General features: G+C 41.4%; 1 protein-coding gene across 8 annotated transcripts in view; it reads right to left on the bottom strand.

The window, feature by feature from the left end:
• The window catches only part of TSNARE1 (t-SNARE domain containing 1), a 500,132-nt gene that overhangs the window by 272,062 nt on the left and 208,539 nt on the right, over positions 1-19,531 (bottom strand). For all 8 annotated transcript variants that reach the window (XM_075743202.1, XM_075743206.1, XM_075743200.1 and 5 more), the window contains 3 exons: positions 8,706-8,796; positions 5,059-5,133; positions 3,444-3,500 (listed from right to left, as the gene is read on the bottom strand). In XM_075743202.1, coding sequence (XP_075599317.1) covers positions 3,444-3,500; positions 5,059-5,133; positions 8,706-8,796 — 223 coding nt within the window. The remainder of the gene's footprint in view (positions 1-3,443; positions 3,501-5,058; positions 5,134-8,705; positions 8,797-19,531) is intronic.

Raw genomic sequence — 19,531 nt, 5'->3', positions numbered from 1 at the left:
GGGGAGAAGGTGGGATTCGAGGTACATCTGCCCCATACGTAGACAGGAACCGGAGGCAACCATATCACCAAATACATGACCGATTCTGCTGTATGCTGACAGCATTTCTCATAAATGGAAAGCTGCTTTCCAGGATTCCCCTGTGCACTCCCTTAACGAGACTTCTGAGGTCTCATTTTGGCCGCTGGGTGAGTATTTAAAATTGCTTTCACAGATCCAAGGGAAAGGGCTTTTTTTTAAAATTTTCAAATAGTAGCCACAATTCACGTTCAACAATGATCATTTAGCATAGTAAAAATTTGTGTCTTACAATATATTCAGTAACACACCTATAGAACTACATCGATTGTCCATGCACAAATACATTCCTACAAACACATATTTGATTAAGAATTTATATAACTTCAGGCTTCAAGGAATTTTGGATCAATGCCTTTATAAATAAACAAACTCAATTAAACGGTACTTACAGCAAACCACGACGGGCAGGAGAATAATTTTCCCGAAGCTTCACTTTCCAATTTTTACCTGTTACGTGGGTCTAAGGAATCAATTACTCCCTAAAGGGAACTTATTAGAGTTTGTGTTACCAAACATCTTACCTTTCCCACCCACCATCAGAAAAGAATTATAGGGACACGTGTATAAAAAAACTAGCATTCTTCAAACCTCTTACAATTTGCTGTAATAAATTAAAGCATAAATAAAATAAACAAAGCCCTGAAGGCAAGCAGCATTCGAATCAAGACTGGATCTGCAACAAGTCAAGAAGTTCACCATGCAGTCTGACAAGACCCACAAATCAGGTCCCCTGAACATATGTAGTATTTTGCATTACTGTATAGGGTGTTACCTTTAATGCCTTAATATATACACATAGTGGTCAGGTTACAGTTGCTGTGGGAACCATAATTTTGCATGTCCTGACCAATCTGCAGCTGGAAAAATAATAATAAGTAAAAACCAATCACAGCACTGCATTCTCTTCAGCAGTTGTTGGTTTGTTTTTTGTTTTTTTTTTTTTAATTTCTCTCTTTTTATGTTTGAAGGAGGAAGAAAAGAAGACACAAGTGAAGCTGCAAATGTGTAAGAAAGCTGAAATGGATGTGAATTAACTTTTTTCCTTTTCAAGCAGTTTGCATGAAACCCTATGTGTCCCCAGCCCAAGCAAATGTCACTGCATGAAAAATGTGTGCTCTTGGGCATGATCAAGCCTATTTCCGAGTCAGACGCATCTCACTAAGGACATACCACGACCCTCTTCTTTTTCATAATGCACTGAAGCCAGCCATCAGTAAGTCACAACTACAAGGAGAAACAATCTGCAGCTGATCCGGTTTAACACAATTTCTGCTGATGCTGCCTGACCCACACCAAATTCTAACTGCTACAGTCTCCTCACAGGTTGGATTCTTGCCTTTTTTAAGGCAAAGAGGTTTGTCTCTGAACCCTTCTTCCTCCGGCCTCCCTTTAGCTCCAATCCCACTGTCACTTACCTCCAAGATTTGAGTATTTTTGTCCAACATCTTGTCTTTTTTTCCCCTACTAAAACTCTGCTCACTTCCAGAGAAGGTTGTTCTTGAAGTCATCAACCATTTTCAACATACCAAGAACGCTGATTGCATCCAGGCTTACTCCAGGTGCAGGGATGTACAACAGCTATGCAATAATTAGCTCTTTTCATCCTATTAGCACTGGTTAATGGCCAGCAGTGTCCCACATCATATGAAACAGCCATGGCCATGCAACCATGGGGTAGCTCAGGCAAGACCAGAGCTGTTTTCACCTCTGGAATGCACTCCACCAACATGGTCTAACCAAGTTGGTTAAAAGCATAAGAAGTGATGTAATACAGATGGCACAAAACCAAATCACAGCTAATTTGCAGAAAAGAAACACCTTTGTCTCTGAGCTCAACCATCAAAACCAATAAATGTTTGAAATCCGGTGGATGTGACCACCATTCAAGAATATGCTATTTGTGACTATGCACAAGACCCATGTTCAAAACAGATCACCAGTTGGTGGACACAAATAAGCTATAACATTTCTATAAACGCATAGCTGGAGAGCAACATTTGTGCACAATCACTCAAAAGGGGATGGTGCGAACTCTCAATAAAGGTAAAGGAATACATCAGCCCTTTGGCACACAAAGGTCTTAGTTTCAATGGCACTGACACCTAACACCAACTAAGTGACAGCAAGGTCTGATTCAAAATTGTAATTGCTTGAAACCTATCTAATACTAAAGTTCTGGTCCATTGAATTACCCTAACAGTAGGGTCTTTGGTGGCATCATTCTACCCTTCTTTACCAAGAAGCTTTAATGTTACAAAGAACAAATATTTCTTACATACATATTAAGAAAGATATAGAAAAGCGAGTGGCACAACAAGGTAGGGAATGAAGATTCATTAGGAAAGCAGAAAATCCACTAATTGCCCCTTAAAAGAAAAGACAAGAGTATCAAGAATATCAGAAATAATCACTGAAGTTAGGCATAGAGTTCTGCTTTTTGGTGGCATGACTTCAGTTGCAAATATCTAAAAGCTTTTTAGTGTGTAGGACTCAAAAGGCCAACCTAATCTCTGCTGGACTCATAATACAGCTAACTGATCTTCTGGCATCAAACCTCTTATTGAAATCTGTAGAGATTTCTTATACACACGCATATATGTTTACACATACAGTATTTTGCATTACTATTTGCATTAATACTACACACATATGCATATATATACATATATATGCATACACAACTTTACGCTCTTAATCATGTTACATATATGCACAGGCACACATATGTTTAATTATATTTTATATATACACCCACTTGCATCTATGTATGGAACTAAATATATGCACAAAACTATAACATATATACTCTGATTACACATAGTATTTATTCATTGACAAGGTTCCTAATATGGGTAAAAAGAGGAAAAAAAAAGGCTCTATTTGTATATGAAAATAATAGTTAACCACGGTGTAAAATTAGAATGTAGCTGAAGAATGCAGAATACAATTCCCTCTTAAAACTGAGGACAGAAGTTTGATAAAAACTCCTCTCGCTTCCTCCTATGAAATTGCACTTGGAGTCTGATTTCACTTATCCTGGAGCCCAGCTCCAAGGAAAGGGGGTACAGGAAGGTTCTTTGATATATTTCAGAGTAGATAAAACTCCTGTTAAGAATGGAAAAACAGCCCCACGAGAACAGAAAAGCAGAGAATGATTAAATAGGTCTTACATAGGTCTTTTTTCCTGGGTCCTATATCTTCCACCTCCAAAGATGTCATACATCACTATTCGAAAACCACCTCACTGGCTTCAATGTAGGTAGTAGGGGAGCACGATGCTCTTCAGCATCATTAGTGGAGTTAGAAAACAGCCCTTTTTCAGCAATGCACTTACTGTTAAACACAGACACACATGAACTTACCTGTTTGGTACTTCTCTGCCCAGTAGGAAGCAAAGCTTTGGATCTCTCTGCTATTTTCTGTAAAAATGGAAAAAAAAAAAAAAAAAAAAAAAAAGGAAGGAAAATGGCTGAGAAAACAGAGTCCAAATGTTTAGGGAAGGAATCATATGAGGCTATTTCTTCTGCTTTTTAAAGAAAAGGACATAGAGAAAACTCTTATTATTTAGAAAAAGAAAGGGAGTATAACCACATTAAAAAGTTTGGTCTTGCAGGATTTAAAAGTCTTCAAAGCTTCCAGAATGACAAGGTTATCAAAACTGAAACACGCATTCAAGAAATGACAGCTAGGACGTGGATAAGTAGCAATTTACCACTCAGATTGGTTTCCTGACGCAACCGGGCATTCACAAACTGCCGTGGCTAATTTTGGCACTTCTGAATTGATGACAGTTTGAAAAAAAACAAAACGAAGCACCAAACCTACATGTACAGTTCAGATGGATGGTACTCATGAACATAAAAAAAAGCATAAAAAAGGTGTGTGCATATGGGGGTAGAGCCATTTACCTGAATCCTTCCAGCTTCTCATTTAATGGGATTATATTACATTACATTTTAAAAACCCCCACACTTAGATTTTTGAATAGGAGAGAGAAATAATTAAAAATATGAGATGACGCTGGAGATAATGCAATGCTATTACATAATATACATGCCTTTGAAGTGCAACTTTATGTAGTATTTATTTATTTATTTATTTATTTATAAGTCATAGGCAGCAAGTGTTGCAAAATCAGTCAGTACAGAGTGTTTCTAACAGAGATATATTATTAAGTGCATGTCACCAGCCAAATTTCATTACACTTGTATAATTGCAATAAATTCTTCCCATGTGTTGCAGGCATGGGTCAAGCTCACTACAGTAGTATAAGAAAGCAGCCAGTGTTTGTCTGGGTTGTATTTTCATAGGGTTCAATTAACCCAGATATATATTCAAACTTGTTACTGCAGGGGAGAGAAGCAATTTCAGGATGGGAAATTTAAATCATTGCTGCAGTGTTGAAAAGCAAACCTGCTCATCAGTGCAGCCCCAGGGTAAAGTGGGAGAGCAAGAAACAAATGGAAGAGCTGGAGTTCAGGTTTTGTTTGTTTTATTAAACAGCTTGATCTTGGTGACAGGTCCAACCCACAAAGATGTGTTCGGAAACCTTCTGGCAAAGCCATATAACACAGCAGAGCCATAATGTGGGTTAAAATTTAAATTAGCAATGCTGCCCGCGCATTTTCTCTAAGTCAAAAAGGTGAAAGGGGCACTGTGCAATTGCTTCTCTTTCTCCCCTGGAAGTGGAGACACACCAAAATGATGTCATGGCTAAGCCAGGGGTACCACTGAAGGTCCACTCAATACACAGCTGGCAAAAGCACACTTTGTTTTTTAATTTTCCATTGCTGCTGAATTGTTCTGCAGCATATTCCAACATAATGATACGCTGCTTGGCTGATAAAGAAAAGAGGGAGGAAACTCCACATGAGCAGCTTTATGAAGATGCTCCTCACTCCCGGGAGACACATTTGCTCCCATGTAACACATTCCCAAACTCACATACGGAAGAGTGGAAGCAAGGGAGACCCTCACCTTCTGCACAGCTCCGTATCTCTGGATGGCATCTGACAGCTGGTTCTTCAGCCTGTCCAGCTGAAGTCGCTCTTGCTGTTTTGGAAAAACAGAAGCCTGGTTAGCTGGTGTGTAGTGATAAATCAAATAGTAGACTCTGTCAGTGACCATGGGAAATAGTCCTGGTGGGAGACACCAAATAACAAGGTGGGTACAAATGGTAGTCTAAAAAATTCAATTTCACTGGGGCTGCCAGGATGCTACAAGATTTTATTTTAGGAAGGAAGCACAAGATGCTTTGATCTTTCAAGCCAAAGCAATTAAAACAATGTCACTTTGGATATTCAAGATAGCACTCAAGTCATGTGGTCTGCTACCTGAGCCAGAAACCTTCTGTGGCAGGGATACATAGCAGAACATCCGCTGTCCTGCTTACTGCATGAAGGAGGTCTCACTTCAGTATCAGTTCTTGAAGATTGTGAAACACAAGCAAATGAGTAACTTACTGCCATCAAAAGAACAGAATGGTTGTAGCAAGGTATCCTGCTTCTACTTATGAAAATCCACCCTGAGATTACCTGCTGGAGATGATAACCCAAGGGACCCTGCTATAAAAAGTCCTTCATTTGGATGATACCCCATGACAGAGTTCATCACCTCATTTGATGGCAATATGTAATTTACCGGACTTGAGAGGTCTATCAGCCACAACAACTTTCCTTCTGCGCCCAATTGTCAGAAACCAACTTATCTCCATGTTTTCCAAAACATGTACCCAAATGTCACCGTCTGTCTGCGGCTTGTCCCAGCAAGACATCAATCTATGTGTTAAACCAAAGAGTTCTCAGAAGGAAGACCCCAGACTAGCCTGATGTAACTATCCAACATGCTTCAAAATCTCTGCTCTCAGATGGACTGACCAAACCCAAACAGTGTCAGGCAATGGAAATTCCCCTGGAACGACCCTACCCCCTGGATCTCAGATTTCAGGTGTGCAGGAACTCACGTGTCCACGTTTTATGGAGGGGAATGAACTGCAAGGAAGTTGGGCATCACCTTAAAAACCAAGTGGCAAACAAAACCAAATCTACAGTAAAGCTACTAAGCAGAAATGTTCATTCTACAGCAATTTCAGCTGTTTCAGACAACTGCTTAAGAATACAGAAGTAAATTTTATAAAGAATGGGATAAATGTCTTTAATTTTTTAATCATACTATTTTCATACACAGAAGAATATCCCAGTCTTACAGTTCTTCATCCAAAGATATAAAACCATTTTTAGAACATGGCAAGTATCATTATTCCCATTCCACAGATAAAAGTCTATAAACCTTATGTTTGTTACACATGCAAAATGAGATAAGATTGCCACCCTGGAGAGCTGATCTAATGGTCCAGCACTCATCTTACAAAAACCTGGAATTCCAGATAGGTCTCTTTATTTAACTCCTTTGAGGTTAGTTTGAAAGGAAGCCCTAGAATAGCCATGTGCTATTTTACATCAGTCTCCTGCCTTGTATCACACTGATCCACTTTCATCAGTATCTTTGCTCCTGAAATACTATCAATTTGCTCAGTTGGGCATCCCGACTCCAATAGTTCCAGCAGCACCTGGAGATTCAAGGGAAGTCAAAGAAATTCCCACAGTGCACCTTGTTGGCGGTGGATTACTGCTGGAAAATAAGGAAGAAAGAAAAAAAAAATCTTTTTTTTGTCTGTGCGTGCATGCAAAGCAATACACAGAATAATGAATCAGAAAGGACTGACTATAAAGCTCTAAACTAATGGAAGGCTTTTCACGCTGTGAGAAATTTCATGGGAGGAAAGTTTGCAATGCTACCCAGATCCCAAGAGGGACTTACTGACCAGCAGCCAATACCCACCCACTAGAACTATTTATCCTATATAAGGGAGGAGGGCTATAGGCTTTGTATCCAATTTTGTAGGTTTAATTACTTAAACTGCACAGTTAGAAAAGAAGAGTTAAAAAAAAATAAAATCTTTTCAATTAATTGACCAGGAAGCAGAAAAAGTTATGATGTGATGCCAACAGAGAGTGGGAAATTTCTTCTTCATATTACCATAATTGTTTGCATCTCTATTTCCTTTGGCCTTTAAATATTCTCCCTTTTAACTTAGCAATTTTTCTCCCCAGGACAGTAAAAGCTATTCTGCTGAGAGTCCCCAGTGGACACTACATGGGCATCAAGGGCAAATAATGACATTCTTGTGTGGCACTATAATTGGGTTTAACGTGACCTAGCCTGATTTCCCTTTGGACCTAATTCATGTCACAAAAGGGAGCCAGGAGATCAGCACAAAACCGCCCAGATCCCCATATCTCCAAGAAAGCAACTTCTGCTTCATCAAGCTTTGATGTAATTATTCTCAGAGAATAGAAGAGAAAGGAAAAAAAAATAGTCCTTGTAGTCCACCACCAATCAAAGCAACATGTTAACAAAGATCAAAGTATTAAGGTGGATGCCTGAATAAGGTCAACGTCTACGTACGGAGAACAGTCATTCCAGGCTTCCCTCCCCATCTTCTGGAGCAGATCATCACCCATTCAGTTTTTTTGGTGGGCTGAATTGCACATAATCCTCCATCAGTTACAAACATAGCCTGGGGTGATTCAGCTCCTAAATCCTTACCTCAGATACCTGTTCACAAGTGACATAAATCCAGGCTGTAAAAACCACTCGGAAAGAGATGAGTCGTGTGTTTAGAGAAGTGGGTTTTTTTCTAGGTGGAAGGACAGTGAGAAGAGAATTGAAGTAATAGAGGACTTTAGAGAATGTCAGGAAGTGAGGGAGGGTAAAATACCAATTCAGGTAACTTCCTGATGCACAAAGCATGGATGCTGGAAGCAAGAATGTAACAGAAACTTTATTCTCATTTCAATTGCTGAATCACCTGCTACGTGGGTGAAACTTCTCCTCAACTCTCACACCAGCTGGAGTTTGCTCCTCACAGTAAGTTTCTGTTCTTCCCCAAGATGCATACCACAAGCCAAAGTCAGTAGGAACATATGGGGTATAAAGGACAGAAACCTTCTGTTTGTCCAATAGTTGCATTGAGGACCAGGGGATGGGAATCATTAATACCCCTGTGACAATGACATTCATATGAGTTGAACCAACTGATTACCAACTGATGTCCGTACAACAGATGGGGTTGCTGTGGAGTAAATTGTAATTCAAAGTCCTGCTCTGATCTGGGCACAGCCTGTAATTATCTATCCTCATCGCTGCCTTTGCACTAGCACAGAGCACTGAATGAATGATATATCCAGACATATTCCACTGCTTTGCCTTTTCTGGACACTTCAACACACTTCCAAATTCATCTGCCCCTAGTACACCAACTGTCTTTAAGCAATGCCAAACTCATGTGGAGAGACGCGTGTGAGCTAGTCAAGTCTTTGTTGCTCAGTTCTTGATTTCCAATTCCACATGATCCAGCTTTGGGAGAAGAATTGGTTTCTGCAGCAGTTTTCCCACCGGTAATTTATACATGCAAGCTATGCTTATCGTGTAACAGGAAAGGAAATTATAGCAAGACATGGAGCTCAACAGCTTTAAAGCACCCACTGTCCCTTCTTTTTTCATTATTCCTCCATCCGTAAGCCCCAACACTCTCCCGCAACAGCATCTTGAATGACACGTACCCTGGATGAGCCTCTGACAACCTCAGACAGCTGCTTGATGGCTTTGGTGCTAGTCGTGATGGTTTTATTAGTCTCCTGCTGGGTTGCATGCCTGCAGAAAAGAAGAGATGATAGGAATTGCAATTGAAATTAATTGTATAATGAGATACTTACAGAACTTTTTCAAGCTGCAGATCAATTGAGAAAACACAACACACAGCACATGGAGCCACAGTAGGACTATGCAGGTCCAGGGCCTTGACCCACAATGGCAGACAGAAGGCTGTAGGAAATACTAGCAAGGAGCTCCCCAAAATGTTCCTCCTGTCATCAGCACAAAGACAACGGCTGTGGATCTGCAAAGTCACTGGGGGAAGATAAGGTGAAAATAGGGGGTGGGCAGGTAATGAGGCCATCACAGATGGCTGGCATTGCAACTAAAATGGTTGAAAGAAGCATTGTCTAGCAAAAAGAGACAGGACTGGAGAGTTACCTGATGGCTTGCCCAGGAAAATTTTGTACTCAGAAGAGAAATTTTAAAAGACAGAAAATGCGCAGGACAAATTTACTTACCGTGATCATCTGCCTGCTAATGACATAGTATGCCCAGGAAAGCACCATGAAGGCAAAGGTGCAGTGCTGCTTTACGAGCACTGGAACAGGCAGGCAGGGAGCCAAACCAGTCCCTGCTCCAGTCATGGTTGTCCCTCTCCTTCACACCCCAGATTCCAGTACCATTATCTCTTGCAGGCACTGTTTGCTGGCTTCGCTGTTCAGGACTACACAAAGTAGGGGAAAGAGACATAAATGCTGCCCAAAGGTACTTATTAGCTCAATCCAGTAGTTCTCAAGCTTTATAAGGTCAACAACGCATTTTCAGCCTCCAAGCTTCCCCAGGGAGCACTTCACATCTTTTTAGTCAGAAAGGGGTATTTTTCCACAATGCTTCAGTCAAAAACTCTAGAAAGACTCAAGAAAGACCTGGAAAAAAATTATCTTTTTTTTTCTTCCTTAGAGGACACATTTGAGCCACGGTTGTATTGAAAAGACTCATTTGTCAGTGCTCTATTTTCAGGGTGGGCAGGATGTGGAGTGAAAGGAAGTTCTCTGATTAAAAAATGTTAAGATGACTCTTCATGGCCTCTCTGTCCTGAAGACCCATGGCCCATCCTGGCACTTCAGCTCCTTCCTGCCCTCTGTCAGCACTGATGGACACCAACTCTTTCAAGACTTATGTCAACTCTTTCAGTCCCTCCTTTGCGGAACAAGCCAGCCTCCAAACAGTCTTTCCCAAATGCAACCTTAACCACAAATACATTGAGACGGCTCAACAAACACTCCACTGACTGCCATTTCCATCTGATGAGGGTAGATGGACATAGGCACCATGAACTGCAATATTCACCCCCACAGCAAAGTTTTGCAGTTTTTATCCACTTAAGCAAGGTGTCTGTGCAGACAGTTCAGGTGGGAAAGCTGTCTAGGATAAAAGTGCACAATCTCACATGCAGACAAGACTGGAGCTGATAACTAATGATTCTGAGTTAAATTAAGATACCATTTCTATATCCATTCCTCAAAATGCACTTTATTTATTTATGATCCCAGGACCCACTTGCACCAGCTGACTAATTACATCACTTGCAATTTGAGATGGAAGAGGTCATATCTACCACAGACAGGTATTCCACAGTATCATCACAAGAGAGGGAGCCAGGAATTGATTTCTGTCACATCGCCTACCTTGAGAAGTACACTTAGCCTGATCCCCAATCTTTTAATCAAGTACATCTTGCCACCAACTGCACGAATTTCATAAGCAGCAGTTTCAAGACTAAGAATTCCACAACTAATTCCTCTTAATGCAATGCAAGGCGCTGGAGTTGACGTCCAGTCATTTTGCAAACCTCATTAAATTATCTGCCCAAAGAACGAGACAGGGATTTACATACCAGCAATTCCCCATCCCCAGAGTAAAATGGCTTGTTAGGCTCATGCATTTGATCCTTCCCAGTCTGTAAAGTTAAATAAAGTCTCCATCATTTGCATTCTAATGCAAATTTTATGTTACATAACTTATGTAACAAATCCACACCGCACACAAACTTTGCACTGAACTGCTGCAAAATAACTGGGAGCTGGAGTACAAAAATTAAAAAGTTCTGCCTTCCAGTTCTTAATTCGAAATGCACTTTAACCAATATGCTGGTGCTTGATTTTGGCACTTCCCACTATGTTGTCAGCCCAATTACCTTCTTATTCTTCAGCCTCAGAGATATGCTCAGGAATCAGACAGTGATTATATTTAATTTACATTAAATGCTATTAAGATCTTCATTAAAAAAGAGGCCTTCAAACTCCACTCCCTGCAGCATTTTATTTTAATATGTAATGGTAACAAGATATGTCACTATTATTATTATTATTGTTATTATTAGCTTTCTTTATATTCCTCTCCCCATGGAAGTGTGGAAGTTAATTAAAGGGGTGTCTCTGATGAATACAATTTGCTTCTGAAAAAGTCCTCCACACAATAGTAAGTTAAATACTCAGTCTATGGAGATACCGAGTACCTAAAATACAAATGTTGTAAAAGACTTATCTGAAAATAAGCACTCTAAGAGTAAAAACAAAAAGGGCATCTCTTAGGGAGAATAACATCTCTCGCTGTGCATTTCTGTATGCACAAAGATTGCAAAGACAATGCACTAAATAATACAAGAGATGCCACACTGCTGCCTAAGAGTTTCCTATGGCTGTTGTTTTCTTTACCAGAGAAGTACGGTCCACCGAATCCATAATCCCCAGCGCGCAGCTGCTTACGGTTTGTACTTTGAACGATCATATCTCTAATTTATTTATCCAGTTTTAAAATGAGCATAGCGAAGACGCAGATGCGGTGACGGCTGCTTCCCTTCTCCGCAGGGACAGAATGAAGGAGCTTAACTACTGTTTGCGCCGTTTCTTTGAGACACTTGATGAATGACCAAGTCAACAAAAAGTAATCAGACCCAAAATGCAACAGCAAAGACTGACAAGGGAAAGACTCCTCTCTGCCTCACCATGCCTGCTGCCACTCAATAATCCCAAAGAGCTTTGTTTTCTAGTTCCAGCAGGAGAAAGGCATTTCCATTCATAATACAGGATATGGCTTATTTTACTTTCATCTGATCCCTAATATAACGGCAATAATAAGTTTTTCAGGTACAGATCAAGGATACCCTCACTGTACTGGCTTAAACTTCATTAGATTTCATATCTCCTTCGGCACAGTGCAACTGCACAGCAATGGAGTAGCTTTATGCATTTAGGAGCTAGGTGGTCAAGTAGGTTTGGCTACAGTTAAGCCATATATCTGTCTTTTGCACAGCAGCTGTAATGCTTACCACTCACTCCAGTTTTCCTGTACAAAAAGAGGTAAAAATTATAGTATGTGGAGCAGAGCACTGAGCTGCATGATCTGTGGCTTAAGCAGAAATAGGTTGAGTATCTGCATTTACATATATTCCATCATTCTTGGAGACATAAATATGTAAGGGTACATCAAGCATGTGTAAGGACGCTATTCACACCATAAGACTTTGGCCAATCTCTTCCCTGTCTTAGAGCTGGATTTTGTGAAGGACTGATGTTTGCAGGAGCTGATGACATGCCTCAGTAAACTATCAATACATGTATATAAAAATATATGCATTGGCCACAGGCACAGCCATGGAGTAGCAAGTAGTACTTAGCTCCTGAGGCTCTTATTCCCCTTCCTCCACCTAATCAAGGTCCTTAACTTCAGAGCAAAGCCAACAGAGGTCCTTCATGGTCTGTGGAGAGGGGTTCCTCCAAAGGTGCTGCAGAGAAGTCCACTCTTCAGCGATAACTCACCACTTTTGAGTGTCTCCTACACAGCCAGGGTGATTGTATAGCAGAGCTAAGGATATTTCCAGAAACGGGTGATCCAGGCTGATGCGTTCAATAGTTGTGTTAGCAAACACTTATCCATAGGATGGAAACTTGTGCTGTGTTAGACCGCTATAACTTAATCATAGAATCACAGAATGGTTTTGGTTGGAAGGGACCTCAAAGATCATCTAGTTCCAACCCCCCTGCTGCGGGCAGGGACACCCTCCACTAGACCACGTTGCCCAAAGCCCCATCCAACCTGGCCTTGAACACTTCCAGGGATCCAGGGGCAGCCACAGCCTCTCCGGGCAACCTGTTTCAGTGCCTCACCACCCTCACAGGGAAGAATTTATTTCTAACATCTAATCTAAATCTGCCCTCCTTCAGCTTAAACCCATCACCCCTTGTCCTGTCACTACACTCCCTGATAAACAGTCCCCCACCATCTTTCCTGTAGGTCCCTTCAGGTACTGGAAGGCCTCAATTAGATCTCCCCAGAGCCGCCTTTTCTCCAGAACAAACTGTAAGCAGCTGCGCGCTGCAGATTATGGATTCGGTGGACCGTACTTCTTTGGTAAAGAAAACAGCAGCTATAGGAATCTCTTAGGCAGCAGTGTGGCATCTCCTGCATTATTTAGTACAGTCTTTTCTCTTTTCTATTGCCCACAGACAGGCCCTTGCCTCGTCCACAAGGGCTGCTGGCTCTGCTTCCACATACAGGGAGGGATGAATGCAGTGGGCATCTCTCATCTATAACTATTTCCTGCAGATGTAAACAAAGCAGGAAGATGAGCTAGGAGGAAAGGTTGTTTCACCAAGCCCTAAACTATCTTCACTGTATCATTACAGTCACCAAAGGAAGAAAGGCTAAATCTACTTGTTCTGCCTCCAAACTAACACTCACAACTCCTTTTTTTTTTTGCCCCTTTCTCCTTTAGGACCTGATTGTGCATGTTGAGAAATCATTTACAACAGAGGAAAATAAGAGCTCTAATTCTGGTCTGTCAGCAAACCACTTTGCATAGGTATAAATCATCCAGCGGAGTAAAAGTCAGGAGAAAAATGGACTGCTACTTCCAGGTTTCAAGCCACACAACATTCTATAATAAAAGCATCATAGATTTCCAATTTACCTGTCACTTGAAAGTATTAGGAGATGTGGCACTATTTTTCTTTAGGGAGCTTAGGGGATGGTCTGTGGTTGTGTGGGAAGAGAAGGGGAGGTATTGCAAATCAACCTGGCACGGGTGCTATGTCATCTCCAGAGACGAACATGGCTATAGGCTAGCAGCTATGTAGTTCTACGGTTCTGGATTAAAACATATGAATTGTAGTCAGATAGCAATTCTCACAAATTTTATCACAAAAATGCAACCAGGGCAATATACAACAATGCAAACCCTAGCAAAATTTTCCAGCTTTTTTCCTTCATTGCTTCTTAAAAATAAATAATAAAAAATGAAAAAGCAGTAAATACTAAAGTAAGGAGAATATTTGCTCCCCTGCAGAATTTGACCAGTCTTTGCAAGCAGCTAGTTATTCATTGACCTGCTACCAGAAATTCAGGTTTGTGTTTTTCAACTAAATTATCTGCAGGTCAGTATATAAGACCCCCTCTTAACCCCACATCACCCACAGATTACTTCAGCATCGCCTCAGACTCCATCTGTCAAGTCATTACTGACAATTCAGAGACCAGTCAAAACAGGACCCCACGGGAAGCAGCTTAACAATGGCAGGGCCATTAGTCACCTCTCAAGTTATTTTTCCTTCTCCCAACCATACTATTCCCAAGTAAGTTTTAATTTTAAAAATTTCACTTTATTTCCTAATAAAAGAACCCCTTGTAAATGCCTTGCTAGAACTGAGCTATATTACACCTCCCTCTCTCTCATTATCCAGTAAGCCTCTTAGCTTATCAGAGACAGAAATTAATTTAATTCACCATAATTTCATTTTGATGAACCCTGGTGCCTACGGATCATGATAGTCCTTTTTTTTTCTTTTCTTTTTTTTTTTTTTTTTTTTTTTGCTCCAGGTGCTGATAAACTGCTTACTCCTTTTTAACTGCTCTTGCAACTTAGGCTGTATAGAAGTAGATCATCTTCCTGCACCATACTGCTACAAAAAAAAAAGCAAGCAGGTCCCTCCCTTTTGAGCCCAAGGACCTCAGCTGCCCTCCTTGAGCTCTTAACATTTGCCAGCATTTCCAGCATTGCCCTGATAATCCTTTTAGCGCCCTAAGATAAATGGCATCAAACCATGACTATTCTGATTGCTTTGCCTATGCTTTTTAATTCTGTTGTGCCTTTCGTATTTCTGCATTGAGTGGACCACGGCTTAACATCTGTCACGGAAAGGTTACTGGAATGTATCGCTGCAGCAATTCTCAGTGGCATAGTCAAAGACGCCTGTAACAACACCAGAAAGCAACTAAGCAACATACAATCTACATATAGTTGTTACCACGCCTCTCCTCCAGTAATTTACTGTAGCTCTTTGCTGGAGCTTGGATCAGAGCTGTCCTTCCAGGTTTTTCAGAAGCATTATGCCCACCTAAGGCTCAGGGTTGCTGGATTTAGGACTTTCTCACAGGAATAAATGGAGCCAGTCGACTTGCAACGAGAGACAGAGAGAACTACACACTGAGTCCTGCAAGTAGTCCACAACAACAGACTGGGTGGAGAATGGATTGAGAGCAGCCCTGAGGAGAAGGACTTGGGGGTGTTGATTGATGAAAAGCTCAACATGAGCCGGCAGTGTGCGCTTGCAGCCCAGAAAGCCAACCGTGTCCTGGGCTGCATCAAAAGAATCATGACCAGCAGGTCGAGGGAGGGGATCCTGCCCCTCTACTCTGCTCTGGTGAGACCCCACCTGCAGTACTGCGTCCAGCTCTGGGGGCCCCAGTACAGGAGAGACATGGACCTGTTGGAGCAAGTCCAGAAGAGGCCACAAATCTGATCGGAGGGATGGAGCACCTCTCCTATGAGGACAGGCTGAGAGAGTTGGGGTTGTTCAGCCTGGGGAAGAGAAGGCTCCGGGGAGATCTAATTGCGACCTTCCAGTACCTGAAGGGGCCTACAGAAAAGATGGTGAGGGACTGTTTATCAGGGAGTGTAGTGACAGGACAAGGGGTAATGGGTTTAAGCTGAAGGAGGGCAGATTTAGATTAGATGTTAGAAAGACATTCTTCCCCATGAGGGTGGTGAGGCACTGAAACAGGTTGCCCAGAGAAGCTGTGGCTGCCCCTGGATCCCTGGAAGTGTTCAAGGCCAGGTTGGATGGGGCTTTGGGCAACGTGGTCTAGTGGAGGGTGTCCCTGCCCATGGCAGGGGGTTGGAATTAGATGATCTTCCAGGTTCCTTCCAACCCAAACCATTCCATGGTTCTATGATTCTATGATTCCACAAACACAGAAAAGGTTTTATATAACATAAAAGAGTATTAGAAACTGTCCCCCCTTCTCTGAAATTTGCGGAGACATGGATGATGTGTTATGTTTTTAACCTCTAAATCTTTGTGGAAACATTATGTATGTGGACTCCAATATATGCAAACTTCCTCTTATAACTTGCCCGTTGCAGAACACAGGCTGGAAGCTATAGACACCAAATGCAATAAACAATATATCGAATCCCAAGGACTTCATGCAGATAAAAAAGACAACTGATGTATCTAATTAAATACATTTTTTTCATAATTTACACTCCTGTAGAAATTAGCTCCTTGTCATTGTTTAACCCTAGCCGGTAACTAAGCCCCACACAGCCGCTCGCTCATTCCCCCCCGCAGCGGGATGGGGGAGAGAATCAGAATGCTAAAAGTAAGAAAACTCATGGTTTGAGATAAAGACAGCTTAATAGGTAAAGCAAAAGCTCTGCACGTAAGCAAAGCAAAACAAGGAATTCTTTCCCCACTTTTCATCAGCAGGCAGGCATTCAGCCATCTCCAGGAAAACAGGGCTCCATCACACATAACAGTGACTTGGGAAGACGAATGCCATCACTCTGAATGTCCCCCCCTTCCTTCTTCTTCTCCCCAGCTTTATATGTTGAGCATGACGTCATACCGTATGGAATATCCCTTTGGTCAGTTGGGGTCAGCTGTCCCAGCTGTGTCCCCTCCCAACTCCTTGTGCACCCCCAGCCCACTCGTTAGTGGGGTGGTGTGAGAAGCAGAAAAGGCCTTGGCTCTGTGTAAGCACTGCTCAGCAGTAATGAAAACATCCCTGGGTTATCAACACGTTTTTTAGCAGAAATCCAAAACATAGCCCCGTACTAGCTACCATGAAGAAAATTAACTCCATCCCAGCCAAAACCAGCACACTCCTTCATTTCAGAGTAGAATCAGAAACAAAAGAAGTCCATGTCTCCCTATTTTAGAATTTCTCAGCCATAAAACTCTATCGCATGAGCTTACTGAGTGTGAAACTGAGCCAGGGACACGCACAGGCTCTGCATGTCACTGCAGGAGATGGCAGTCCTATCTATTGTATTTTAACGTTAATCCCAGTGGCTACATCCCCATGTCTAGCTCGTGGTCCTACATAGTTTTAGGGTCATGGATGGTGTTAAGAGCACCACTTCACACTACATCAGGTTTTCTGTCATTGATAGATGTTTTTTTAAATAGTTCACATGACATGGCAATACACCCCCTCACTGTATGCACCAATCCTAACTGATACAACGATTTGGATAGACTGGATGAGTGTGCAAGAATGTGTCCTACATGCAACACATGTATGTAGGAAAGACAGGGACAAATGGACAGGTGATGAATTGCACTGCACATTAATTTAGTCTATTATCCTTCCCACACTCGCTCTCTTGGCTTTAGCATTTAACGTGGGTTAATACTTGGTATGGCACTGTGAAAAGTAAAGATGAAGGGCACTTTACTGATGTGAATGAGTGATCGATTGCTTTAGCTCTCCTGGAGAAACTGTGCTGAAATCATCATTAATAAAAGAGCCAGAGCTTTGTACCTTGGACTATGAAAAGTTTTGGTGAACAGAGATGTAGATCTTTTGAGGTTTTATTCAGATTTTAAAAGTCGCTTTTGCTGTTTTATGTGTTTTCTTGCACCAAATTTTTTGGTGGCAAGAACATCCAGAGCAAACATATGCAAAAAGGGAATAAATCACACAAATTTCTGAGATATATGCATTTTCACCCCTGAAAATACATTTCATCAAAAAAAAAAAAAAAGTCAACTTTGCTTAAAACCAGGCAATTTTAATTGAAAAATGAATCCATTTCACTCAAACGACTGCGAGGTGTTTTGTTATTTTGTGAAGTGAGCAAGAAATCAGAGGCAAACAAAGAGCTAGAGATACCGTTCAGCTTGTGTTATTATTTGTGTATTTCTAGTTAGGGGTATTAAAGCACAAGCTCTCCTACGTATATACTTAAATTAACTAAGCCCAGTTCCTTGATCAGGATTTAAGTGAGAAAGAAAAAGCATTAACAGTGATTGTACCACTGAAAGTGTCAATGTGTAGCAAACAGGCTGTCTTATAAACCTATGAAAAATGTCCACCCTTTGATTAGTAAGAGATCTAAAAGGAAAGGCAATGACCAAGCAATTCTTCTGCAGTCTAAAGTGTAAAAACAGGTGGTTTATCATCTCCAAGAAGCTCAGCTTTAAGAATCAACAGACAAACATCCAGAAAGCCTTGCAGCAGTGCACAAACATAAAGATTTCTGTTCAACCACGTGCTATGGGTTTCAGAAGGAAGCAGATCAGCAAAGGAAACACATCTGACGAAGTTACACTGCCCCCCACTCCATCCCAGATGACAAATGAAGGAAATGTCACCATAAAGCTCATAGACCAGCTTGGAGGAAGGTTTGATACGCGCTGATTTCCTTAACGGGTAATGTGAAGACACTATTTCAACAGAACAGCACTGAAACCCAGCGGGACATCAGGTTTGTTAGAAATACACATTTTAGGCACTGAAGAAAGCCTTCATAAACCTTCATATTGAAGTTAATAAATGTTGCACTGGAAATATCAATTGGCTAAGCTGTCTGGACAATGCAAATGTGCTGGCATTTACAACAGATGTTGAAGACGGATACAAAATTCGCTAATGGTGAAGTATCACGCGAAGGAACTGAACATTTAGCAAACTCCTGATCTATTTGATTTGCTTCAGTACTGTCAATGGCAGAGACACGGGCATAACTTTCGTCTTCCGACAGATGTGCATGGATCCCACAACCTTGGTTTCTCTTGAGATCTTTCTTTTCCATCTGGAAACTCCATTTAGATGGGATACAATGATTTTGGGTTTAGCCACCTGGGATTTAAGTACTTCTTCCCAGACTTCAAACATGCTTGATCTGTCGAGTTCATGTGCAATGAGACCATATTCTTCTAAACAGATAAGCATCTTCTGGACCTCTCATGTATCACACAGCACGCACCTTTCTGTCCACAAAATACATGATCTTAATATGGCTCTTTTATGCACTCAAACATGCTTATGGTCCCAAACCAGACCCCATAACTCCTGCCCCACTCTCACACATCTCACCTCCCTGGTCTCAGCCATCACTCCTACGTGTCCTACAGAGAAGGAACTAAATTTTCTATCCCTACCATTTCCAAACTCACATAATACGCACTTCACCGAAACCAAACACAATCCCCATGTTCTTTAATTCCTAAAACAAAAAACAACTTCACACCAGCAGTTTACTACTATACTTCTACTCTATATCCATCTCCCTTAGCTCCTACGCCCCACTGCAAATCCTTGTATTCCCAAAACATGATTTCAACTGCATCCCCTGAGCTAGGGGATCTAGCTCTGAGATCTCCTGCCCCATTACATCTCCATGCACTTACATGTATGCATCCCATGGTCACTCACACCTTCCACCTGCGTGACTCCAGCACCCAAGACCAAGATATCAGGTCTTCTCACTCTGACCCTCTGATCA

The sequence above is a fragment of the Balearica regulorum genome, chromosome 2 (assembly GCF_011004875.1).
Source record: "Balearica regulorum gibbericeps isolate bBalReg1 chromosome 2, bBalReg1.pri, whole genome shotgun sequence".
Lineage (NCBI taxonomy): Eukaryota > Metazoa > Chordata > Aves > Gruiformes > Gruidae > Balearica > Balearica regulorum.
The sequence above is the reverse complement of the archived record's forward strand: the minus strand, read 5'-3'. Positions and strand labels throughout refer to the sequence as shown.